The following is a 21,037-nucleotide window of genomic DNA, read 5'->3' on the forward strand; positions in this document are numbered from 1 at the left end:
AGTCAGAATCCTACATAATATTTTATTTGCTATTTTTATAGGAGAAGCATAAATGTGAATGTACTGAACACTATATTGGGGATGGCATCGACTGTGAAATTAAGAAACTGCCCATTAACCGATGCATGCAGAATAATGGAGGCTGCCACGCAGATGCACTGTGTGCTGATCTGCACTTTCTAGGTGAGTGTGTAATAGGTGACAATGCAGATATTGTAATATAACCAGCAAAGTGTGAAATTGTAATGTAATGAATGCCTGTGTAGTTGTATGTTATGAGTGTGCATGAAAGGTAGGAAAGTATTACACAAAATCCCAATAAAGTTGGAAGCACTCATAGGACTTACATAAAGCAAAAAATAGTATTTATTTATTTTTACTAAATTTGAAGAGGCGCTTTGTTCGGGATGTGCAAGAGCTACATCAGTAGTACAGCCTCCTACTATTTAAACCATCCCTTTTGTTACATAAAACTTTTTTGATTTTGGCATAAATTAACCACGAGTAACTAGACATTAGAACAAGTTGAGACTCCACCAGCTTAGAGCTGCAGTGTAAGTATGCCATAACAGTCATGGCCATTCTTGTTTACCAGAAGGGGCCCAGTGCTATCCAGCTTTGGACTAGAACTCTCCAAATTAGGGGCCAGATCATGTTTGTTTCACGCTCCCCTCTAGAGGACCGAGTCCAATGCTGAAGGGACTGGGCCAGTTTATGTTATGACAAGGAGACCATACTTGCCAACTTTCTGTTGCTTGCCTCTGGGAGATCCTGCAAGGGGGGTGTGGCGGGATGACGGGAGGGTGCGTGGTGCAGCGAATCGCATCGTTTGGCACTCCCCCTCGAATAAATTGGCATTTTAATGAGAAGGGGGGGCGGGACAGCAAATCGCGTCATTGAGGCTCCGTTGCGGGAGAATTGCCTGCTCTTCCGAGAGTCCAGGAGCAGGGCCAGTGAAACGTGGTAAGCAAGGTGGGGAGGCGCCATGCCTGTGATGTGCTCCCCCTGCCTGCCGTCCCTGCTTGTCCGCCGGCACAAACTAAAAAAAAATAGAAAAAACTCCAGCGGCGCCTGGCCCCCTCCTCCCCATCCCCTCTGCCTCCTTCTCACTGACAGTGTTGGGATGCAGCGCAGAGAGGAGCAGCACACTGAGAAAACAAGAAGAAAAGAATGAAGAGAAGAAGAGGAAGAGAAGAAAAGAAGGTCATTGATAGGTAAGTAAAGAGCAGAAGGGGCATTGGAATAAACAAAAAATTTAGCATATTAAACAGTTCTAAAAATAATAATTCACTCTTCTACCAATGTGGGTGACATGGTGCTGTATAGAGTTCTGCATAAAACATGGTGCTAATATCACAAAGATGCTGTAACCCGGAGTAACCATTTATATATATTTTTTTATTCTGGTGGCTAATCGCAGATTATATTTGATGGTTGCTACAGGTTACAGAACCTTTGTTCTAATTGCACAACGGTACACATGATCTCACAGACACACACTGATTTCTGTGCAATGTAATCTAAAATAACAACATTGATCATTGTAATTGCATCTTAACCGTAGTTTTTGAAGTTTTCGATAACTGAAATTGACCCTCATAATATTCCTGATTTGTGATAGTAAGCAGCCACACAGTACTATTGTTATTATCACACAATTAGACGTACTACAGAATTCTATCCCTAAATGTCTCCTGAAACTTCTTACAAAAATAGGTACATGAAGAGGTATGGCCCACCTATGCTGGTAATAATGTTTATGTTTGTGGGGGGTTTTCCTGCTCACACTCTCTTAGATTTTATTCTCCACTTCATGGGATCTAAAATATTTTTATTAATTTTAGTGACAAAAGTGTTCACATGTACAAATATAAGCTTACGTTGATGATACCCAGGGTCATCTGTTGGGGGCTACCATGCAGGGCCGACGGAACGTGGTAAGCAGGATAAGCAAGGTGGGGGAGTGCCATGCTTGTGAGGCACCCCCCCCCTTCCATCCCCGCTTGTTCGCCGGCATAAAGAAAGAAAAAGTATAGAGAAAAAAAATGTCCGTGCCCGGGCCCTCTAACCCCTCTGCTCCCTTCTCACTGACAGTGTCGGCGTGACATCATCACATCCCGGCACTGTCAGTGAGGAGCGACGCAGAGAGAACAAGAAGACAATAAGAATAAGACTGAAGAGAAGAAGACAGAAGAAGAGGAAAATGAGAAAATAAGGTTATAGATAGGTAAGAGAGCCCAGGTCCAATATATGATTTATCAGGATGTTCACTGCATCTTCGCAGGAGTTATGGGTTGCTGGAGACACAGCCAACTCAAATTTAATTTATACTGATGTTAAAAGGAGGCTAAAACTCTAATGTTCTCTATTCATATGTAGCAAAACAAATGTGAAAATTTTTTAAAAAAAGAAAGAATAAAGAACAGAGGGGTTAGGGGATAGCTATGGAGGGAGCACAATGTGATAAAGGTGGGGGGGGGTCAGTGGTGATGAAGGTGACAGCAATGGAGGGCGCACAATGTGATGAAAGAGGAGGGGACAGTGGTGATGAAAGTGACAGAATTGTGATGCAGGGGAGAGCTATGGGGGAAGCACAATGTGATGAAGGAGGGGGCAGAGGTGATGAAGGTGACAGCAAAGTAATGTAGGGGACAGTAATGGAGGGCGCACAATGTGATGAAGAAGGGGGGGACAGTGGTGATGAAGGTGACAGGAGTGTAATGGAGGGAGCACAATATGATGAAGGAGGGGACAGTGGTGATGAAGGAGGGGGGAACAGTGGTGAAGGTGACATCAATGTGATGCAGGAGACAGCAATGGAGGGCGCACAATGTGGTGAAGAAGGAGGGGGGGACAGTGTGAAGCAGGGGCACAATGAAGGAGGAGGACAGTGATGATGAAGGGGCACAGTGTGATAAGGGTGCATAGTGTGATGATGATGGGGCAGTGTGATAAACATGGCACCATGGCACAGTGTGATGTTGAAGGGGCACAGTGTGATGAGTGTGAAAAGGGTGCAGGGTGTAATGTTGAAGGGTACAGTGTGATGATGAAAGGGCACAGTGGGATCATAAGGGTACACAATGTGACATTGAAGGGGACACAGCGTGATGTTGAAGGGGCACAGTGTGATGAGTGTGATAAGGGTGCAAGGTGTGATGTTGAAGAGGGGTCTAGTGTGAGGATTGATAGGGCATAGTATGATGGAGGGAACAAGAAGTGTGATGAAGGAGGGGGCACAACCAAACTAGTTTGCGAAATACTGTAAAATCTTATTACAAAGAATACTGTCACGAGCCATGACGACTCACTCTTGCTCCCTGGCTGCGTCGGACATCACTTCCGGTTCTCGTCCTGGCAGTCAAATGGCAATGGCCGGGTCGCTCTTCATTTCACCGCCGCAACCTGGGCAGCCGGGTGCGTGCACAACTTTATTAAATTAATTATATTCCTCCTGGGGCTGAATTTCTCCTGCTGAGCTTCCCTCTCTCTGATTGGCCCTTCCATATATTTAGGGCAGGGAGGACTTAGCCTCCTGATTATAGCGTTCACAACCCACATGTGTTGCTGACCTGCTTGTCTCCTGACATTCCTGATTTATTTTCTGTTGTGACTTCACCTTTTGACTGGATATTGGATCTCGCTTCTTTGCCTGTGACCTTGACCTTCGCTTGAATTTTTGACCTGCTGCCAACCCTGACCTCTGGCCTGTTTCCTGACCCTTCTTCTGGCTACAGACCTACGACCCAGGCCTGGCTTTGGCCTCCGCCTCCAGTCTTCCAGCTACTCTACCCTGTGCTGTGGTTATCCTGATAACAGGGCCCTCTTAAGAACATCTTGGGCCCCCGGGCACAGCAGTGCACCGGGGCCCCTATATATACAAAAAAAAAAGATAATATATATATGGGCCCTGCAGCCCAGGGGGGCCCGTCGGAGGCAGCAAAAAAAAAAAACCTGAAAAAAAAGAAGAAAATACTTACCTTGCGGTCAGCTGGCGATCCGGCTCCCTCCATGGTCTCCTCCTCCGTCGCGCTCCACAATGGATGTCGGGCGGGCGTGATGACGTCACGCCCGACATGCACTGCGAGCGCGACGGAGGAGGAGACCAGGGAGGGAGCCGGATCGCCAGCTGACCGCAAGGTAAGTATTTACTTCTTTTTTTGCAGGTTTCTTTTTGTTTGTTTTTTTTGGGGTTTTTTTGCTGCCTCCGACGGGGCCCCCCTGGGCTGCAGGGCCCCCGGGCACCTGCCCATTGTGCCCAATGAGAAAAAAGGCCCTGCCTGATAAGCCTCTACTATCATAGAGGCTAAGGGCATCAGAGTACCGGTGAACGTATGAAGTTCTATGGGAAAGGTGGCTGCTATAGTTGTAGACCTCTATTAGTCCGATTCTAAAGGCTTATCAAAAGCTGCGATTCTAACAAATACATATTTTAAATTTATATCATTCATATAGAAATTTATGTTTGCTGTTTAAGTTTATGATATGATTTGTTTTAAAAGAAAAAGCAGTATTGAATGAACAAATATATTATAAAAGAGGAGGGCGCAAACTTATTTTTCGCAGTGGGGTGCCAGACATGCTTGCACCGGACTTGTCCAGGAGAGTCCCGGAATTCGGGAGTCTCCCGGACATTTCGGGAGAGTGGGCAAGTATGAAGGAGACACATACATGTATTCCTGTAAAATAGTATTAAACAGCTCAGTCTTTGTAGCCTGGTACTGCTAAGGGATCCTAATGCTTTTGGCCCCCTGTTTTAGTGGCAAACACAGGGCCTGATTAAGGGTTCTGGCCGCCCTAGGCTAATACGGCCGCAGCGCCCCCCCCCCCCCCTCCTCCTCCGAATATATAGGTATATAGGAACACTCCTGAATATGAATGTTCAAGTGTATTCTCCAGCATTCAAATTTAGACAGATTGTGCCATTGTCTCTTACCTGTTCTTGCTCTTCTCTCTTGCAACTTTGTTATCCTCTCGCTGGCTTCTGGAAAGTTGGCGTCCTGTTTTGAAAATGCAAAAATGTATTATAATGCAAACCCTGAATGATTAGGCCCTTTAGTTAAAACAAAACACTCCATTATGGCCAGCTAAAAGTACCCCATTGGACAGGCATATATAAGCAATATCTGAATATTTGTTGTCAATCAAATACAAACCTCTACCAGCCCCATCTCACTAATATTTAGTATTCTAGTGATTGCTGAGACCACCCATGTGACCACCACACAATCATAAGATTCTGCCCCCCAAAGCTGCTGTATTTTCTAAATACCCCCTGCAGCCATTTTCCTTAACCACAACCCCCCCACAGCCATTTTCCTTAACCCCTGCTGCAGCCATTTTCTTTACCTCCCACCCTGCATCCATCCCCCTTGCAGCTATTTTCCTTACCTCCACTCTGCTAGCTAGCTATCCCCCCCCGTCACATCAAAACTCCCCCAGTCACATATATCAGCCCCCCTCCTCTGCCCTCTTTCATACATGTCAACCTCTCTCCCTCCCTATAGATTTTCATGGCAGCCCCCCCTCCCACTCTATAGATTTGTATGACAGTCCCCCTCTCCCTCCCTATACATATGCATGACAGTCCCCCCTCTCCTTCCCTATAGATATGCAGGGTAGTCCCCCCCTCCCTATAGATAAGCAGGGTAGTTCCCCCCCTCTCTATAGATATGCAGTGTAGTTCCCCCCCTCCCTATAGATATGCAGGGTAGTTCCCCCCCCTTCCTATAGATATGCAGGGCAGTTACCCCTCCCTATAGATATGCAGGGCAGTTCTCCCCCTCCCTATAGATATGCAGGGCAGTTCCCCCCCTCCTTATAGATATGCAAGGCAGTTCCCCTCCTCCCTATAGATATGCAGGGCAGTTCCCCCCCCCCCCCTATAGATATGCAGGGCAGTTCCCCTCCTCCCTATAGATATGCAGGGTAGTTCCCCCCCCTTCCTATAGATATGCAGGGCAGTTACCCCTCCCTATAGATATGCAGGGCAGTTCTCCCCCTCCCTATAGATATGCAGGGCAGTTCCCCCCCTCCTTATAGATATGCAAGGCAGTTCCCCTCCTCCCTATAGATATGCAGGGCAGTTCCCCCCCCCTATAGATATGCAGGGCAGTTCCCCCCCCTCCCTATAGATATGCAGGGCAGTTCCCCCCCCCTCCCTATAGATATGCAGGGCAGTTCCTCCCCCTCCCTATAGATATGCAGGGCAGTTCCCCCCCCCTCCCTATAGATATGCAGGGCAGTTCCCCCCCCCTTCCCTATAGATATGCAGGGCAGTTCCCCCCCCTCCCTATAGATATGCAGGGCAGTCCCCCCCCCTCCCTATAGATATGCAGGGCAGTTCCCCCCCCCATCCCTATAGATATGCAGGGCAGTTCCCCCCCTCCCTATAGATATGCAGGGCAGTTCCCCCCTCCCCCCTATAGATATGCAGGGCAGTTCCCCCCTTTAATTACCTGTAGTTGTGCCAGCGTCGCTCCTCTACTCAGATCAGCAGATAGGAAGTGAAGACGTCCTGCTTCCTGTCTGCTGCACAGCAACAGGCAGCCTGGCGATTGGCTGTGTGTTGCTAACCACTGATCACCATTGCTTTTGATTGTCGAGCCCTCCACCCCCCCGCGGCGACCCCCCCCCGCGGCGACCTCCCCCACCCCGAAAAAATGAAGAAAAAAAAAAAATAATTTTTTTTTTTTTTTTAAAAAAATACCCACAGGGCAGTGCCCCCCGGGACCCAGCGCCCCAGGCTGCAGCCTGGTCAGCCTAGTGGTTGATCAGGCCCTGGGCAAACAGAACAGGTTACATAACGCTGTGCATGTTCAATCGTTACAGGTGCGGACACTTTTCTTTTTTTTTATATATTATTTTAACCCTTTCTGGCAAATGAGATAGCTCAAAAAGCATGCCGTTTGCTATCTCACCTATCACGACCACATACTTTTCTTTTTTTAAAAATGATCATCAGCAATTTACCATTTGGTTTGGCATACTGCCACTTAATAAATCGGATGGTTTGTATCCCATAAACCGCAAATGCAGTTTGAGGCCTTGTGGTTTTATTTGATGTGTGGTTTTGCCTAAATTGCAGTTTGTAAGCCGCACATCAAATAGCATGAAAACTGTCGTTTTCGTGAAAACATTTTAGCAAACCTCCCTCTATGTCTCACTGTGCCCAAGGCACCTAAAAGTATCATTGTAAACTTCATTGTGCAAAAAACTGTGCCAGGCCTACTAGCATTCTCATAATCCTATACACCCAAATTTATGTGGGAATGTGAATGTAGACACATTGTACAGATGACTGCACTTTTATACTTGATTGGCTGTAAATTGCTTACCAAGTTTGTCTATTTCTATAAAGATGTTTTGGTTTTTTTTATTCCCACAGATCAAAAAGTTGGAGTGTTTCATTTACGTTCTCACAAAGGGCAGTATAAATACAACTATAGTGAAGCCTCGGAAGCTTGCCAGGCCGAGGATGCCACTCTAGCCACGTATAACCAAATATCTTATGCTCAAAAGGTGATGGTTTAATGGAATTTAGGGAATGATTTATTTAAGTCAATATATTTTTTACACTTATTATATATATATATATATATATATATATATATATATATATATATATATATATATATATTTATTAGTTTTGTTGTTAATTAACATTATGCACAGTAGTATATCTACTATACATTACGGCAGCATCCATTGTGCAATATTTTTAAAGAGAAATAGACCTTAAATTTTCACTTAGGCAAATGTGAAGCACTTACCTTAATACCACTATCATGCAAATAGATGATTCATTTCACACTGCCAGAGCTGCCAAAGGGGCGCGTAGCCACACCAGGTTAGTGGCCTCTCCCACGGCCCCCAGACAGGCCTCGTTACTTAATATCTACCCCCCCCCCCTCCTCGATGCCCCTGGGTATATCAAATCTGGTAACTGAACACAAAATGGTAAGTGATTCCATAACAAAACTACTCTCTTTAGATGTGTACGATTTGAATTAAAAGTTATAGAATGTTGACATAGGCTTTCATTAAATCGTTAAGGTGTTACGTTTGGATGGATTGAAAATACCTTTTACAGTTGACTTTTTTTATTTTTTTTATTTATTGCAGGCTAACTATCATTTATGTGCAGCGGGTTGGTTGCTTGGAGTAAGGGTGGCATATCCAACAGCTTACCCCAACCCGAATTGTGGATCAGGACATGTAGGGATAATTGATTATGGAGTTCGTGTCAACTTGTCTGAGACCTGGGATGCCTTCTGTTATAGATATAAAGGTAATGTTCCAATGACACTTCCAATGGCTATACTGCACTTTGTGGCACGGTTTGGGAAAATCCTCTTTGAGCCGGATGTCAGCATGTAAATAGCTTATAATTATAGACAATTCATACTATATTACAAACCTAGTTTAGTAACTGAAACCCATTTTCAAACTTAAACTATTGACCTGTCAGTCTTTGAAAACAATTAAAATGTAGCACGAAACATGAAGGTACAATACACTGCCTACAGACAACTATAGTTTGTTTTGATGCACTCAGATGTGCTGTTGTGTAATCAGTCCTTGCTGGTGCATGAATCCACCAAACCACACTGTAGATTTCTGTGTCAGTCACTCGCAGCAGTCTTCCTGTAGGACAACCTGCAGCTGACGGATAGCCATATTTTATTAAGTATAACCATGCAAGTTGTTTTTCAGATATATAGTGTCAAATAGTGACTTTACTTACTCCTTAACCATATATGATGAGAAGCAGAGCTACACAATAACACATAAAAAAATATGTTTACTTGTGTGCTCACTAGATGTATAACACTGTATTCTGTAGATGTGCAATGCACCTGCAAGCCTGGCTATGTGGGAGATGGCTACACCTGCAATGGGAACCTGCTCCAAGTCCTGATGTCTTTCCCCGTGTTTTCAAATTTCCTAATGGTATGTTGAGAAATAGCGTTTGACAGCAGCCAACTTGGACCATTCAGTGTTTCCTTCTTGCTGGTATTTTAAAACACACATATTAGATAACTGTGCAGATAATATGGAGTAGCAACTAATATATATATATATATGTTACGGTGAAACACCGAAATTGGAGAATGTCGACTTTCACCAGTGAATGTCAACATTCACATAGTCGCTTGGTGTATGTCCGAAATATTTGTTAAATATCCTTATTTCTGACTTACACCGGTGAATGTCGACATTCACCATGCACTAATGGTGAATGTTGAACATGTTCGAGATTCATATTTCTTTCTCCGTAGTTCAGTCGCGATAAATTTTCAAAACGTCAAAACGTTTTAATCGTTGGTAATCCAAAGGTGTCTTGCACTTAGTTTTAGCAGAAACCACTTCAGAAAGTATTTTCGAGTACTTTTCTTGAGAAAAATAAAAACAATTGTCTTCTCGTTTACTCGCAATTAATGCATTTAACTTTTCAAGAAAAAGATCACAATCCACTCCAGTATCCATTCTGTATAAATTAGGGTATCGGAATCACTCATTCCACCAGAACACGGGATTTGACAGGAAACAACCTGTCGCCTATATGTCGGCTCCTCCCTTTTCGTCCTTCACCAGAGCATGTCTGTGATTGTCGACATACACCAGTGAGGGTCCGAATGTACAAGAATGTAATGAAATATTCGATCTTTCACCGACGTATTTGGTGTTTGTTGACATTCACTGGTGAAAGTCGACATTCTCCAATTTCGGTCTTTCACGGTAACATATATATATATATATATATATATATATATATATATTCATTTTCCATTTTTCCAATAGCTACTTTTCTACACATAAACCTTTAGGTCGGTTTTTAGAAATGTCCTCAATATTCTGTGAATCCTGTGATTGTTCTGTGCAGTCTGGCAGCAGTGCAAATATCGTTACAAATTATGACTATATTATAGTGTATAAAATTATAGTAATCAAATAATGTGTTTGTTTTATTTTAATAGCACCATCTTCTTCTCACAGGAAATCTTCACATATTCCAATACCTCAACCAGAGGCAGAGAGTTTATAAGCTACCTAACTGACTTGTCCATACAGGCAACACTTTTTGCGCCTAGCAATGATGGCCTGAATGAAAATGTGGTAGGTGATCATCTTTTGTGACAAATATACCTTACAACATTTAAATTAAATTAAGTCAGGTCAAAATAAGTTCCGTCCTCTGCCTGCCAATGCCACACCCTGATCCGCCCACATTTAGATGACGCCATGTCCAATCAAGGTCCATAAATCAGGACAGTACTGCCAAAATGAGGACTATTGGGACATATGGACCCAGAAGGAGGCTGAGACACAATTAATGGTTTATGTGATTACATTGTAAGACTTTCTATAATGGAATCAATACAAATGATTATAGAAAATGTAGCACAGAGATTTTTATGTGGTAAAATAAAATCGTATGGCTTGAAATAAAAGATTATTGTTTCTTAATCATTATTATTTTCATTTCTCCTCTTTATTTTGAAGACTCTTTCTGGTCGTGACATTGAGTATCACATTGCTAATGTCAGCATGGTATACTTTGGGGACCTCAGCAATGGAACATCACTCCAGACCAGGATAGGCAACAAACTGGTTATTTCATTTAGTGAGACCTCCCCAGATACAGACAGCAAGGTGAGGGAAATAAGTTACTTTTTACATACATACTGTGCCCCATTTTCAAAGCACAAAAACGCCACAACGCATAATCCACTTTGCTAGAGTCATGCCTAGACCTCTGCCAAAGCTTTTGGGGAGTGAGGGCCAAGAAAGGAGTATATGAACAAGAAAGAGATATCTGGGAGACTCAAGTCTGTCCCTGCTGGATTCTTTGAGACACTAATAACGCAGTAGGTTGATCAAACCTTCCCCAGTGTTAACATAACTAAAAGTTTGTTACTATAAATGGACTAACTTCTCTGCTACATGCACATATGGCTTTCCCATAATGCAATGACCACCCGCTTAGTCCAGCTGCATTAATTAGTTACACATATTGGGTTATAAGGACACCAAATACATATGTGACTGATGTGAAATATCCTCTGTAAAGCACTGCATTATATGTACAGAATAATAATAGCAATACATAATAAAACATTTGATGCTGTTCCAGAAATAAGGGTATCTGTATTCTGATTTTACCTTTTTAACCTGGACAGACACTGGAGAGTCCATTCTCTGACGGGTCTCTTATTTTTTTCAGCACAAATAGATTCACTGTAAATTAAATCTATCTATATAAGGTCATTACAAGTGGGTAAGTAGGAACCAAATAGAACAGCTGCTGGCCAGAACACTGCCCCCTTCCCCCAGATTGTTACTGATAGTGTGTGTAGTGTCGCAATGGGGCACAAGACTTATTTATAAATGTCTAGTTTGAGTTCTAGCACCTTTAGGCTGGATGATTATAAGCATACCTCTTGTGATGGGTAATAATTAAAAATCAGTGTGGCTGTTCTAATGCAATTAAGGGGGTCTTTTTCCCAACATTTTTTTTAGTAGGATGTCAGAGACACTTAAATGGGCAGCATTCAAGAGCAGCCTGCACATGTTTCTCCTTTTTCCAGCAGTGTGAGCTGTATCGTTCTGAATATCTCTTACAAGGAGACCCATAGACTGAACTAAGCATCACTATTTTATTGTCATTTTCATTGTTTCATTGATATTGCTGATGTAAGTGACAGTAAAATAACAGATCAATTGATGAATTGCTAAATAAGGTACTTATATATTTGACTCTTGATTTTTCTTTGCTAGGTCCAAGCCAGATATGTAAGTGGAAAACGTATAGTACAGTGGGACTACATTGCTTCAAATGGAGTAATACACATTATATCTGACCCTTTGAAAGCACCTCCAGAGCCATTGGTAAGTATGACACAACAGTCATTGACAGTGGAAGAAATGTAGTGTAATTATATAGTCACAGGATAGCCACAACAGGGAGCATGAGGTACTGCACAATATCACCTGGCATCTAGATTAATTGAGTTTCATTTCATGCAGATTGGATGTGTGCTTGGGTGAAAGAAAACTGTTGAAGATAAGTGAACATGGCATAAAAATTAGGGATAAGTTGCCTACGCTCATGGACTCTGGGGAGACTCCCAGACTGTCCGGGAGAGCAAGGCAACCTCCTGGATTCTGGTCAGTTTGCTCAGTTAAATGGAGGGGTGGGACTTATTGACGTGCTTAACACATCATCGTGGCCCCACCTCCTGTTGGTATAGGGCATAATGGTGGTACAGCGGGGCTTAGCTGCGCAATTCTCTGACCCCATGCCCACCTGCCCCCAGACCTCCTGGAAGACCAATTGCAAAGTATGTTTTAGGGTTATACGTGAGCTTGGGAGTAGGCTGGTATGATCGCAGGTCAGGACTGGATATTAGAGCCATATTACTACTTGGTAAGCTATTGAGGGCCTACTACATCTACAAGTCTTGTACCACTGGTCACCAGGGTCCACAAACAACAATTTATTAGCAATAAAATATCAAGAATTAACAACATAAAAAAATATTATTTCACCATTCTTTCAAACATTTTATTCTATTTGTTGAAACCATAATTCCGCATCCAAGCAAGCACAAGAATATAATTGACAAATAGAAGACTAACCTTTAAAAGTCAGGCCAAAACTGGTGCAATAGGGAAGTTATAGGATGATTTCCACTTTACCATGTTTTTATTGTGAGACAAGCTGTCATTTATTTTTCCTAGCCCCCTTGCCATCCTGGAGTAACTTATTTTACTACAAAACACTACCTCGTAACTTCAGTGTAAAATGTTTTACTTTCATGGCTGAACATGGGTTCTGGCTTCTTGTGACAGCTATAACTGATTATAATATGCTATATAGTATTATAATGTGCTATCAGTGCATTCTAATTGGTTACATCTGGCAAGTAGATGCTGTGAAGCCAGGGCCCAGGATTCTATCAAATGCTGTAAGTGTTAGTAGCCATTGTTAGCGCTGCTCTGCAGTTACCAGGTACATAATGGGCAGCGCGGTGGCGTAGTGGTTAGCACTTCTGCCTTACAGCACTGGGGTCATAAGTTAAATTCCGGACCATGGCCTTATCTGTGTGGAGTTTGTATGCTCTCCCCGTGTTTGCGTGGGTTTATCTGGGTGCTCCGGTTTCCTCCCACACTCCAGAAAACATAGTGGTAGGTTGATTGGCTGCTAATAAATTGACCCTAGTCTGTGTCTCTGTCTGTATGTGTATATATTAGGGAATTTGAGACTGTAAGCCCAATGAGACAGAGACTGATGTGAGTGAGTTCTCTGTACAGCGCTGCAAAATTAGTGGCGCTATATAAATAAATGGTGATGATGATAGATGCCATAACATGGCATTATTAATGTATATTACTTTTCTGTTTAGTTGATCTTATGTTTCTTTGCATTAATGACTTCTCAACGCTGATTTACTTCAGGGTTGTAGAGAAGTACACCTTGCTATAGTTTTTGTATTATTTTACATGTCCTTGTTAACCGTTGCTGTGTAATGTATAACTAGGTCCTACATGCTGGCCATGGAGCAGGGATATTCTTTGCCATTGTGTTCATCATTGGTTTACTGGCATTAGCTCTGTATGCCTACAAGAAGTTCAGCAGAAAAGATTTCCAGTTCCAACAGTTTCATGAGGTAACTATTACCTACAAAGCAGATGGGATGAACTTTTTATACCCTCCATAATCATAATAACCTTTGGACACTGCGCCAACAGTAATAAAAAGTGTGCAGCACTATGAAAAGCCACTGCCAGCCTAACTGCCAAGAGCAGAGGAAACCATAAATCAAGTGTATGTGTTGTTTACTAGCAGGAGCAGCAACTGATACATGTGATCTATGTCAGTCACGTCATGGGGCCTGTAACTTTTATCACTGTAAATGCTCCCATTGGCTCACTTGAAATAGTATTCTCTTATAGAAAAACAAGATATTTACTTGATTTTTTTTGTAATTTATAACTACAGTATACAGTACAAGATGATAAATACTTTTAAATATGTCCTGTCCATAAATATTGTCAGTGTGCTAAGAGAACTAAAAATGATGTGTTATGTATTCATGGTGAATGAATATGGGTCTGATACATGACATTTCTATTTTTATACAGTATGATGAAAAACAAACTGTATCTGAGTTTGACGTACCCCCTACATCAAACATTGCAAACCCAATGTATGAAAGTGTTACAAACCTGCCCTCTCCTCCTGAGCCTACGGCTGAGCCGGCGTTTCATCCTTTTTCTGTAAGTTTCCTCCTAATGTTCTATGATTCATTCAGTTGTAGCACAGGGTAATGATATTAATTATAATAGGTTGTTGAACATCATATGCTGTGTGCGTATATATATTAATGCATTGTATATATTAATACATAGATTCTTCCAGGGTGTAGAGCTTAATTATGCGGCAAGAGGAATTTATGCAATAATACTGCTGGTAATTTATGAGGCACCAAGCTGCAAAGTAACTGGACCTCAAATTGCGCAAGTGCATCTAAATCTCAGCCAAGGGGCACGGAGCAAGATGGCAGCATTTCGATGGAGCGGAAGTTTGCACAGGCCAAGGGGAGAAGTTAGAACGAGAGACATAGAGCATTTTTAGATATGTACGAAGTAGGCGCACTAGTGCACCACATTTTGCAGAGCAGTCCAGAAGCAGGATTATTGAAATGAGATAAAGAGGTAGAGAGCGCACATTTTAGTACTATTCATTGCTGCCTACAGCTATTACATTACAGTTTGCCCCAGGTCAGATATTATGGACTTTGGGTCCTGTCTTAAACTTTTAATGGGACCCATTTTGCTCCTCCGTGTTATGCTTTGGTAGAGAAGTACATTTCCAAATGCACTCTGAGAAACGCAATAATTCACACAAACATAATTGCCTTATGTAATGAAGATGGTCCCTATATCCCCTCACGCAGATGATTAATTAAAGCCATAAATATAGCTAGTCAGCAGTATTTTAGGAAGAAAATTCTACTACGAAAGCAATAGGAAGTTGGACTTGTCATGTGCCCTTTTCACCTTTGCACTATGTGCCTCACAAGATTTTCCTGCCTCTCCACACAACTAGATGCATTTCTACTTTGCAGAAGCGCTTCCTGAGGGGGAAGATAGGCGTGCTGCTAGATGTGCGCTTGGGGTACCATCCAGATGCAACAGTGAAAACCAAGGGTTTTTCCAGTGCGCATCACACGTAATTGACCTCCACCCTGCATTGTTCACCTAAATGCCGCTGGGAAGCTTTACTCGCTAAAAGCATTCAAAAGGTCTCCTGTCCATAAGCTCAACTCATCGACATTTTTATGACCGCTAGAATAGCAATCACTAGCTCCTGGAGGTTCTCTGTTACTAATTTACACCTGGCGAAACGCAAACTTAACTGGATCGGCTTGACAGCTGCTTCTCTAGGGGTACTACCACACTACCCCAGAGATTATTTATTTTCTGGATATGTCTGTTAAATTACACATACCACTCAATGCTGTTTACTTTAATATGGCATTTCCTTTGAGTTTGTATTTTGGAAAATCCATTAAAAATCATTGGGAAAAAAATTACAGCTCTTCAAAACTACAATTTAAAAAAAAAAATACAAAACTCATTGAACAATTTCAAAAAGAGCATCATAGTAGAACATATTCTTTCATATTTAAGGGGTTTTCCCTTACATTTACATAGTTCACTCAAAACTTAAATTCATTCTCATCCTTTACGCAAACAATCCTCTGACCCCCCCCCCCAAACCAATATTGCAGTGTGACTGGATCATATAGCCCCACTAAACACTTTTTCCCATTGCAATTTGGCAATATGATACATGTTCCACAAATTGAAACCTACTTTCCTATTGATTGTATATATGCTGGTGGCATATAAATAAATATTAATAGTAATTAGTTTGCAATATCAATAATACTTATATTGGCAATTAGCTTATATGTAATATAGATATCAATCTTAATTGTAGTCCCATATCACTCAGTAATATACAATATAACATGTTTCAGCTGAGGACTGAAGACAATGAAATGTTTATTTTCTGCAGACATATTTTGATGATTTTACCAGAACAATAAAGGATATTGCTTAATATGACATTATTGCACACATTTTAATAATTACCCCTTAAATAAACTTGAGCTATGACTGAATAGAACTTCATAAGTAAAAAATGTTGTAATTGGCAAACAGTCATCTGTGCAGAGATTGTAAGTCAATGACGCCATTGATGGCTAGAGAAAGGACTTCTATTTAAAGTGCATCCTATTAAATTTCCTAATGCTTACACTGCCTCATGCAAGTGAACACTTGCCAATTAGTCACAATGTTCCTTCCTGAATCATGCACTGATACTGTACAAACACAGTGGATCCATCACAGCAGTCTTTGGTATACCAGAACATAACTTTCTTTTTCTCCTTTTACAAACCTTGGGCAATTTCAATCATTTCTGCTCTCCCGGTTTTCTAGCCTACAACTGCCTTGGTGATGTCATCTGACTGACTCTCCTTTAACTCAACTGCATGTGGACATGTCCGAGAGGAACCCCGGCTACTCCCCTCCCCCCATTATTCTCCACTACTTCTTCCCCCTTAATATAAAAACTGCCATCAACATTATCATTTCAATTATTACTAAATAAGTCACCTATCTTAACTTGTACAAAATATTTGTGAGAACAATAACAAGATATGTGCGGGTTATTGACTGTTACTTGGATGCCTTTTAATAAACAATTTATATTAAAAACAAACAACAACATAATAATAAACATAGCATGTCAGTTATAATGACTTAAACCAGCTTTAAAAAGTAATATATAGTATAATTTCTGCCAGTATCTCATTTTAATGAACATTTTCTGTAAATTACTTTTAACAAGCATGGAGCAACACAATCTAAAAAAGGCATAAACACTTTTAATATAGTGACATAAAAACCATATAAAAATTACAAAATTGAAATTCTGATTGAACCTTTAGAAATGACCAGTATTGACCACCCCAAAAAAGTTTAGTGGCCTATCAGACCAAAACAATAATAGTTCTGGTTTGGCCCACCTCAAGCACTTGGCAGGCCAAGAGTTGGGGGCAGCACATGACTGTGAACAGCTTACATCTCACTTCAGTGCTGCTGACCAGAGAACAATTGTTTGGCAGTGCTGTATGAGAAGTATGCAGACCATGCCTCAGTCACCCACCAGTAACTTGCTAATAGACTCATATTTCCTGAGCCTATTATTAGCTCATTGTATTCAGTGTCTAACCTGCTCTGCATTGGTGTTCAGAGCAAGATCTATGAGCACTGAAGTAGCAGGAACCAGCAGCAAAGAAGAGTCTTCACAGGGAATGAGATTAAGTATTTGCTGCATTTTATATTTGGCACCAGTCATGGTTCAGTTTTCTCCACGTAGCAACAGAGATGGCACATATTATTCTTGGCACCTTATATGGCTGAAATTGTTTTCTAGTTGGTACCAAATATGATTAGCATATTAATATTGGAATAACCATTTTTATATGTTTGACACAAGCTATAGCTAGTTTCAAGAGTTGTAATCAGATATGTCTTCTTGTTTAATTGTCACCAGATACAAAGAGCAAGGACAATTGTTGTGGCTAATGTATACTAGTCTATATTCTACTTCCTGTAATTGTTGTACTAATAAGTCATGCTTTTATATACTGGCCAACAGAATGTATTCATCTTTTATAATACTCAGTCTGCCTGCGTAACTGTCAACTAATCTTATAGGAGCTGTACTGTACAATACACCTAGTTAAACTGTATTAATGTGTAAGACCACTCCTTTTGGATGAACCCTGCCTACTATTTGATGGAACCATACCTCCTCTATGTGTGCTGCAGTGAAAGCATCCTGGCTTCTAACTTTTGGGGGTAAATTTATCAAGCTGTAGGTTTGAAAAAGTGAAGATGTTGCCTCTAGCAACCAATTAGATTCTAGTTACCATTTATTTAGTACATTCTACAAAATGACAGCTAGAATCTGATCGGTTGCTATAGGCAACACCCCCACTATTTCAAACCCGGAGCTTGATAAAATTACCCCTTGGAGTTGGCTTGCATGGTTTGGACAATTTCTTGAGGTCTGAGCAGAGGCAATGAAGCAAGTGTCGCTATGTGACCGCATGTCATGCTGCTAGTTCTCTGAAGGAGCACATTTTGCCTCCCTTCTATCAACACTCATGATTACTTTTTTGGTGGATTGTGGAACATAAGAGTTATAATAGACTGGGATAGAGGAGCTAGGAGTGGCACAAGGTCTCATTCCCATTCTCGCTCATGCCTCTCCTGAGGGCCTAGGGCTGAAACTAAAAGGACACCATGAAGTAAAGAGATCATCCCTCTCCTGAGTGGGGAGTTGAGACAGAGTCTGTCAAAGTCAGTAAGGTTACAAGGGAGCCCATCTGATGGAAGGGAGCCCAAGAAGACAAAGAGGTGTTTCTTGTTAGACAAGGAGGCTAAGAAGGTAATCAGATGTGTAAAGGCACAAGAGAAAATGACCCAGTCACTAGGTAAAGGGGCAAAACTTCTTTAGGTATAAAAGTGAAAGGAGAAAAACAAAAGGAGGAATAATAACACTAAAGGCAGAGAGTGAGAGAGGGGAAGAGGCCCCCAGTGGAGTATCCCAAAGGATCTGTACTTGGACCAGAGCTTTTTGATATCTTTATTGTTGACATTGCAAATGGTATTGAAGGGAAAGTATGCCTTTGTGCTGATGACAGAAAGATATACAACAGGGTAGACACACCAGGAGGGGTAAAACAAATGATTGATGATCTAGGTATACTAGAGGATTGGTCAAGAGAGTGACAACTACAGTTTAATGCCAAAAAAATGGAAAATCATGCACTTGGGTCTTAAAAACCAAATGGCTAAATATTGTATTAATGCCACTGTATAGGTTGTTGGTACAACCTCATCTAGAAGACTGTGTTCAGTTCTGGAGGTAGGTATCCTTCTAGATATCTCCAGAAGGATACAAATGCATTAGAGGCTGTACAAAGAAAGGCAATTAAAATGTTGTATGGCCTACAGCACAAAACTTACTCAGAAAGACTAAAAGATCTCTCTATATATATATATATATATATATATATATATATATATATATATATAGTTTGGATCAGAGAAGGCAAAGGGGGGACATGATAGGAACATTCAAATATATCAAGGGTTTTAACAAGTTACAGGAGGAAGAGATTCTTCAAAGGAAATATTAGAACAGGAAGACATGCACTGAAAGTGGAGATTCAGAGGAAATTTGAGGAAAAACTACTTCACAAAAAGGTTATTGGAATAGCCTCCCATCAGAGGTGGAAGAGGCTAGTACAGTAGATCAATTTAAACAACATGCTTGGGATAGACATAAGGATATCCTTACAAAAAATAAACGATCAAATAGGATTTGATGTTACCATAGCTTAAAATATGGGCAGACTAGATGGGCCAAGCGGTTTTTATCATCTAATTCTATGTTTCTAAGAGATGACTTTTGACACAGCTAAAGAACTTCCTATAAATTTCAGGGACATAAGGCATAGAAAGTAAGCCAGGAGTTTCTAATGGTAAGCTGATGCCAGCCATCCTCCACGGCTGGGAGTAAGAATGAGGAAGACCAAGAGGGAACTCAGGGTTGTCCCATAGTGGGAGAGTTGGTGACTACGAAGTGACCCGAGTCTTACACCTGTCCCAAATGTAAAGTAGGTAACAACCTTAACAATACTCTTTGCGCCTTAAGCTGGGTACACACTACAGAAATTTCAACCAACTTTTTATGCCGAGCGATTTTAGATGCGATAGATTTTTCCGATCGCTCGGTCCATGGACTGCATACACACTAGCCTTGTTTAGGACGATAAAGGGAAGAGCAGACGTCCCTTTAGCGACTTTTTGCAGCCATGTTGTCGTGAGCAATGACTAATTTCATACTCACTGTTGTGGATCGGTCGGAAGTTTATACACACTACACAACGGAAACGAGATTGGAACGAAAATATTAAACAGTACGACCAACCAAATGAGGCGATAATCGTCCATTTGGGCAGACTTTCGACCATTGTGTCACTGCACACACTGACCCAACTTTTGAATGAGTGGTCGTATGTCGGCTGATTTAGCCGATTATTGGATGAAAACTGTGTAGTGTGTACCCAGCTTTAGTGAGGCCCCAAAGATTGGATATTCAGCCAAGTCTGAGATAAGCAGTCTCAATGTCAAGCCAAGATAGAGTCGGGAGGGGGGGTGGGGGGGGGGGGGGGTTGTCAAAGGAGGTAACAATCTTACTGAGGTGAACCACCCAGTAGTAAAACTTAACATCAGGGAAGCCCTTGCCTCCTTGGGTTATTGGTTTCTTAAGTAAGGCAAGGCAGGTTCTTGGGGGGTTTATTATTCCAAACGAATTTGGAAAAGCATTTTTGAAGTGTCGCTCATTCTGAGAAGGGAACATTAGTTGGGAAGGTCTGAAAGAGGTAGAGGACTTTGGGGAGGATATTTTTTTAATTGCCATGATGCTGTGCAGCTTTGAGAATTTTGAAAAGTTTAGGGAGGGATATATTGGTTTGTTGTCACTAGGACATCAGCAGCAAATAATGAGATCTTAGTTTTCAGACACACGATATGCACACCTCAAACATCAGGAGAGACTCAAATGGCCTCAGGAAGAGGTTCAAATATCATTGCGAATATTAAGGGGGATAATGGGCACCCGTGTCTGGTGCTGTTCCTAATGGGGACTGAGTCTAAGGGAGAGCCATTGACCATGACTCTAGCAAGAATAAAGAGCTTTGGCTCCAGTGAGAAAGTCCCCCAACAGGCCAAAATGCTGCAGAGTCTGGAGCATAAACTGCCACAAAATCAAAGGCCTTCTTAGCATCAAAGGAAAGGATTATAGCTGAACCTCCCTGGGATTTAATATATGAATCAAGCCAATGGCCCTCCTTTTGTTGTCTCTGGCTTGTCAACCCGGGAT

At 41.6% G+C, this 21,037-nt stretch overlaps 1 protein-coding gene across 1 annotated transcript in view; it reads left to right on the plus strand.

The window, feature by feature from the left end:
• STAB2 (stabilin 2) overlaps window positions 1-21,037 on the plus strand; it is a 144,751-nt gene that overhangs the window by 121,803 nt on the left and 1,911 nt on the right. The window contains exons 60-68 of the mRNA XM_075209291.1: window positions 42-183; window positions 7,388-7,521; window positions 8,125-8,290; window positions 8,846-8,952; window positions 10,000-10,119; window positions 10,507-10,656; window positions 11,782-11,892; window positions 13,545-13,673; window positions 14,149-14,283. Coding sequence (XP_075065392.1) covers window positions 42-183; window positions 7,388-7,521; window positions 8,125-8,290; window positions 8,846-8,952; window positions 10,000-10,119; window positions 10,507-10,656; window positions 11,782-11,892; window positions 13,545-13,673; window positions 14,149-14,283 — 1,194 coding nt within the window. The remainder of the gene's footprint in view (window positions 1-41; window positions 184-7,387; window positions 7,522-8,124; window positions 8,291-8,845; window positions 8,953-9,999; window positions 10,120-10,506; window positions 10,657-11,781; window positions 11,893-13,544; window positions 13,674-14,148; window positions 14,284-21,037) is intronic.

This window comes from Mixophyes fleayi, chromosome 4, assembly GCF_038048845.1.
Source record: "Mixophyes fleayi isolate aMixFle1 chromosome 4, aMixFle1.hap1, whole genome shotgun sequence".
Lineage (NCBI taxonomy): Eukaryota > Metazoa > Chordata > Amphibia > Anura > Limnodynastidae > Mixophyes > Mixophyes fleayi.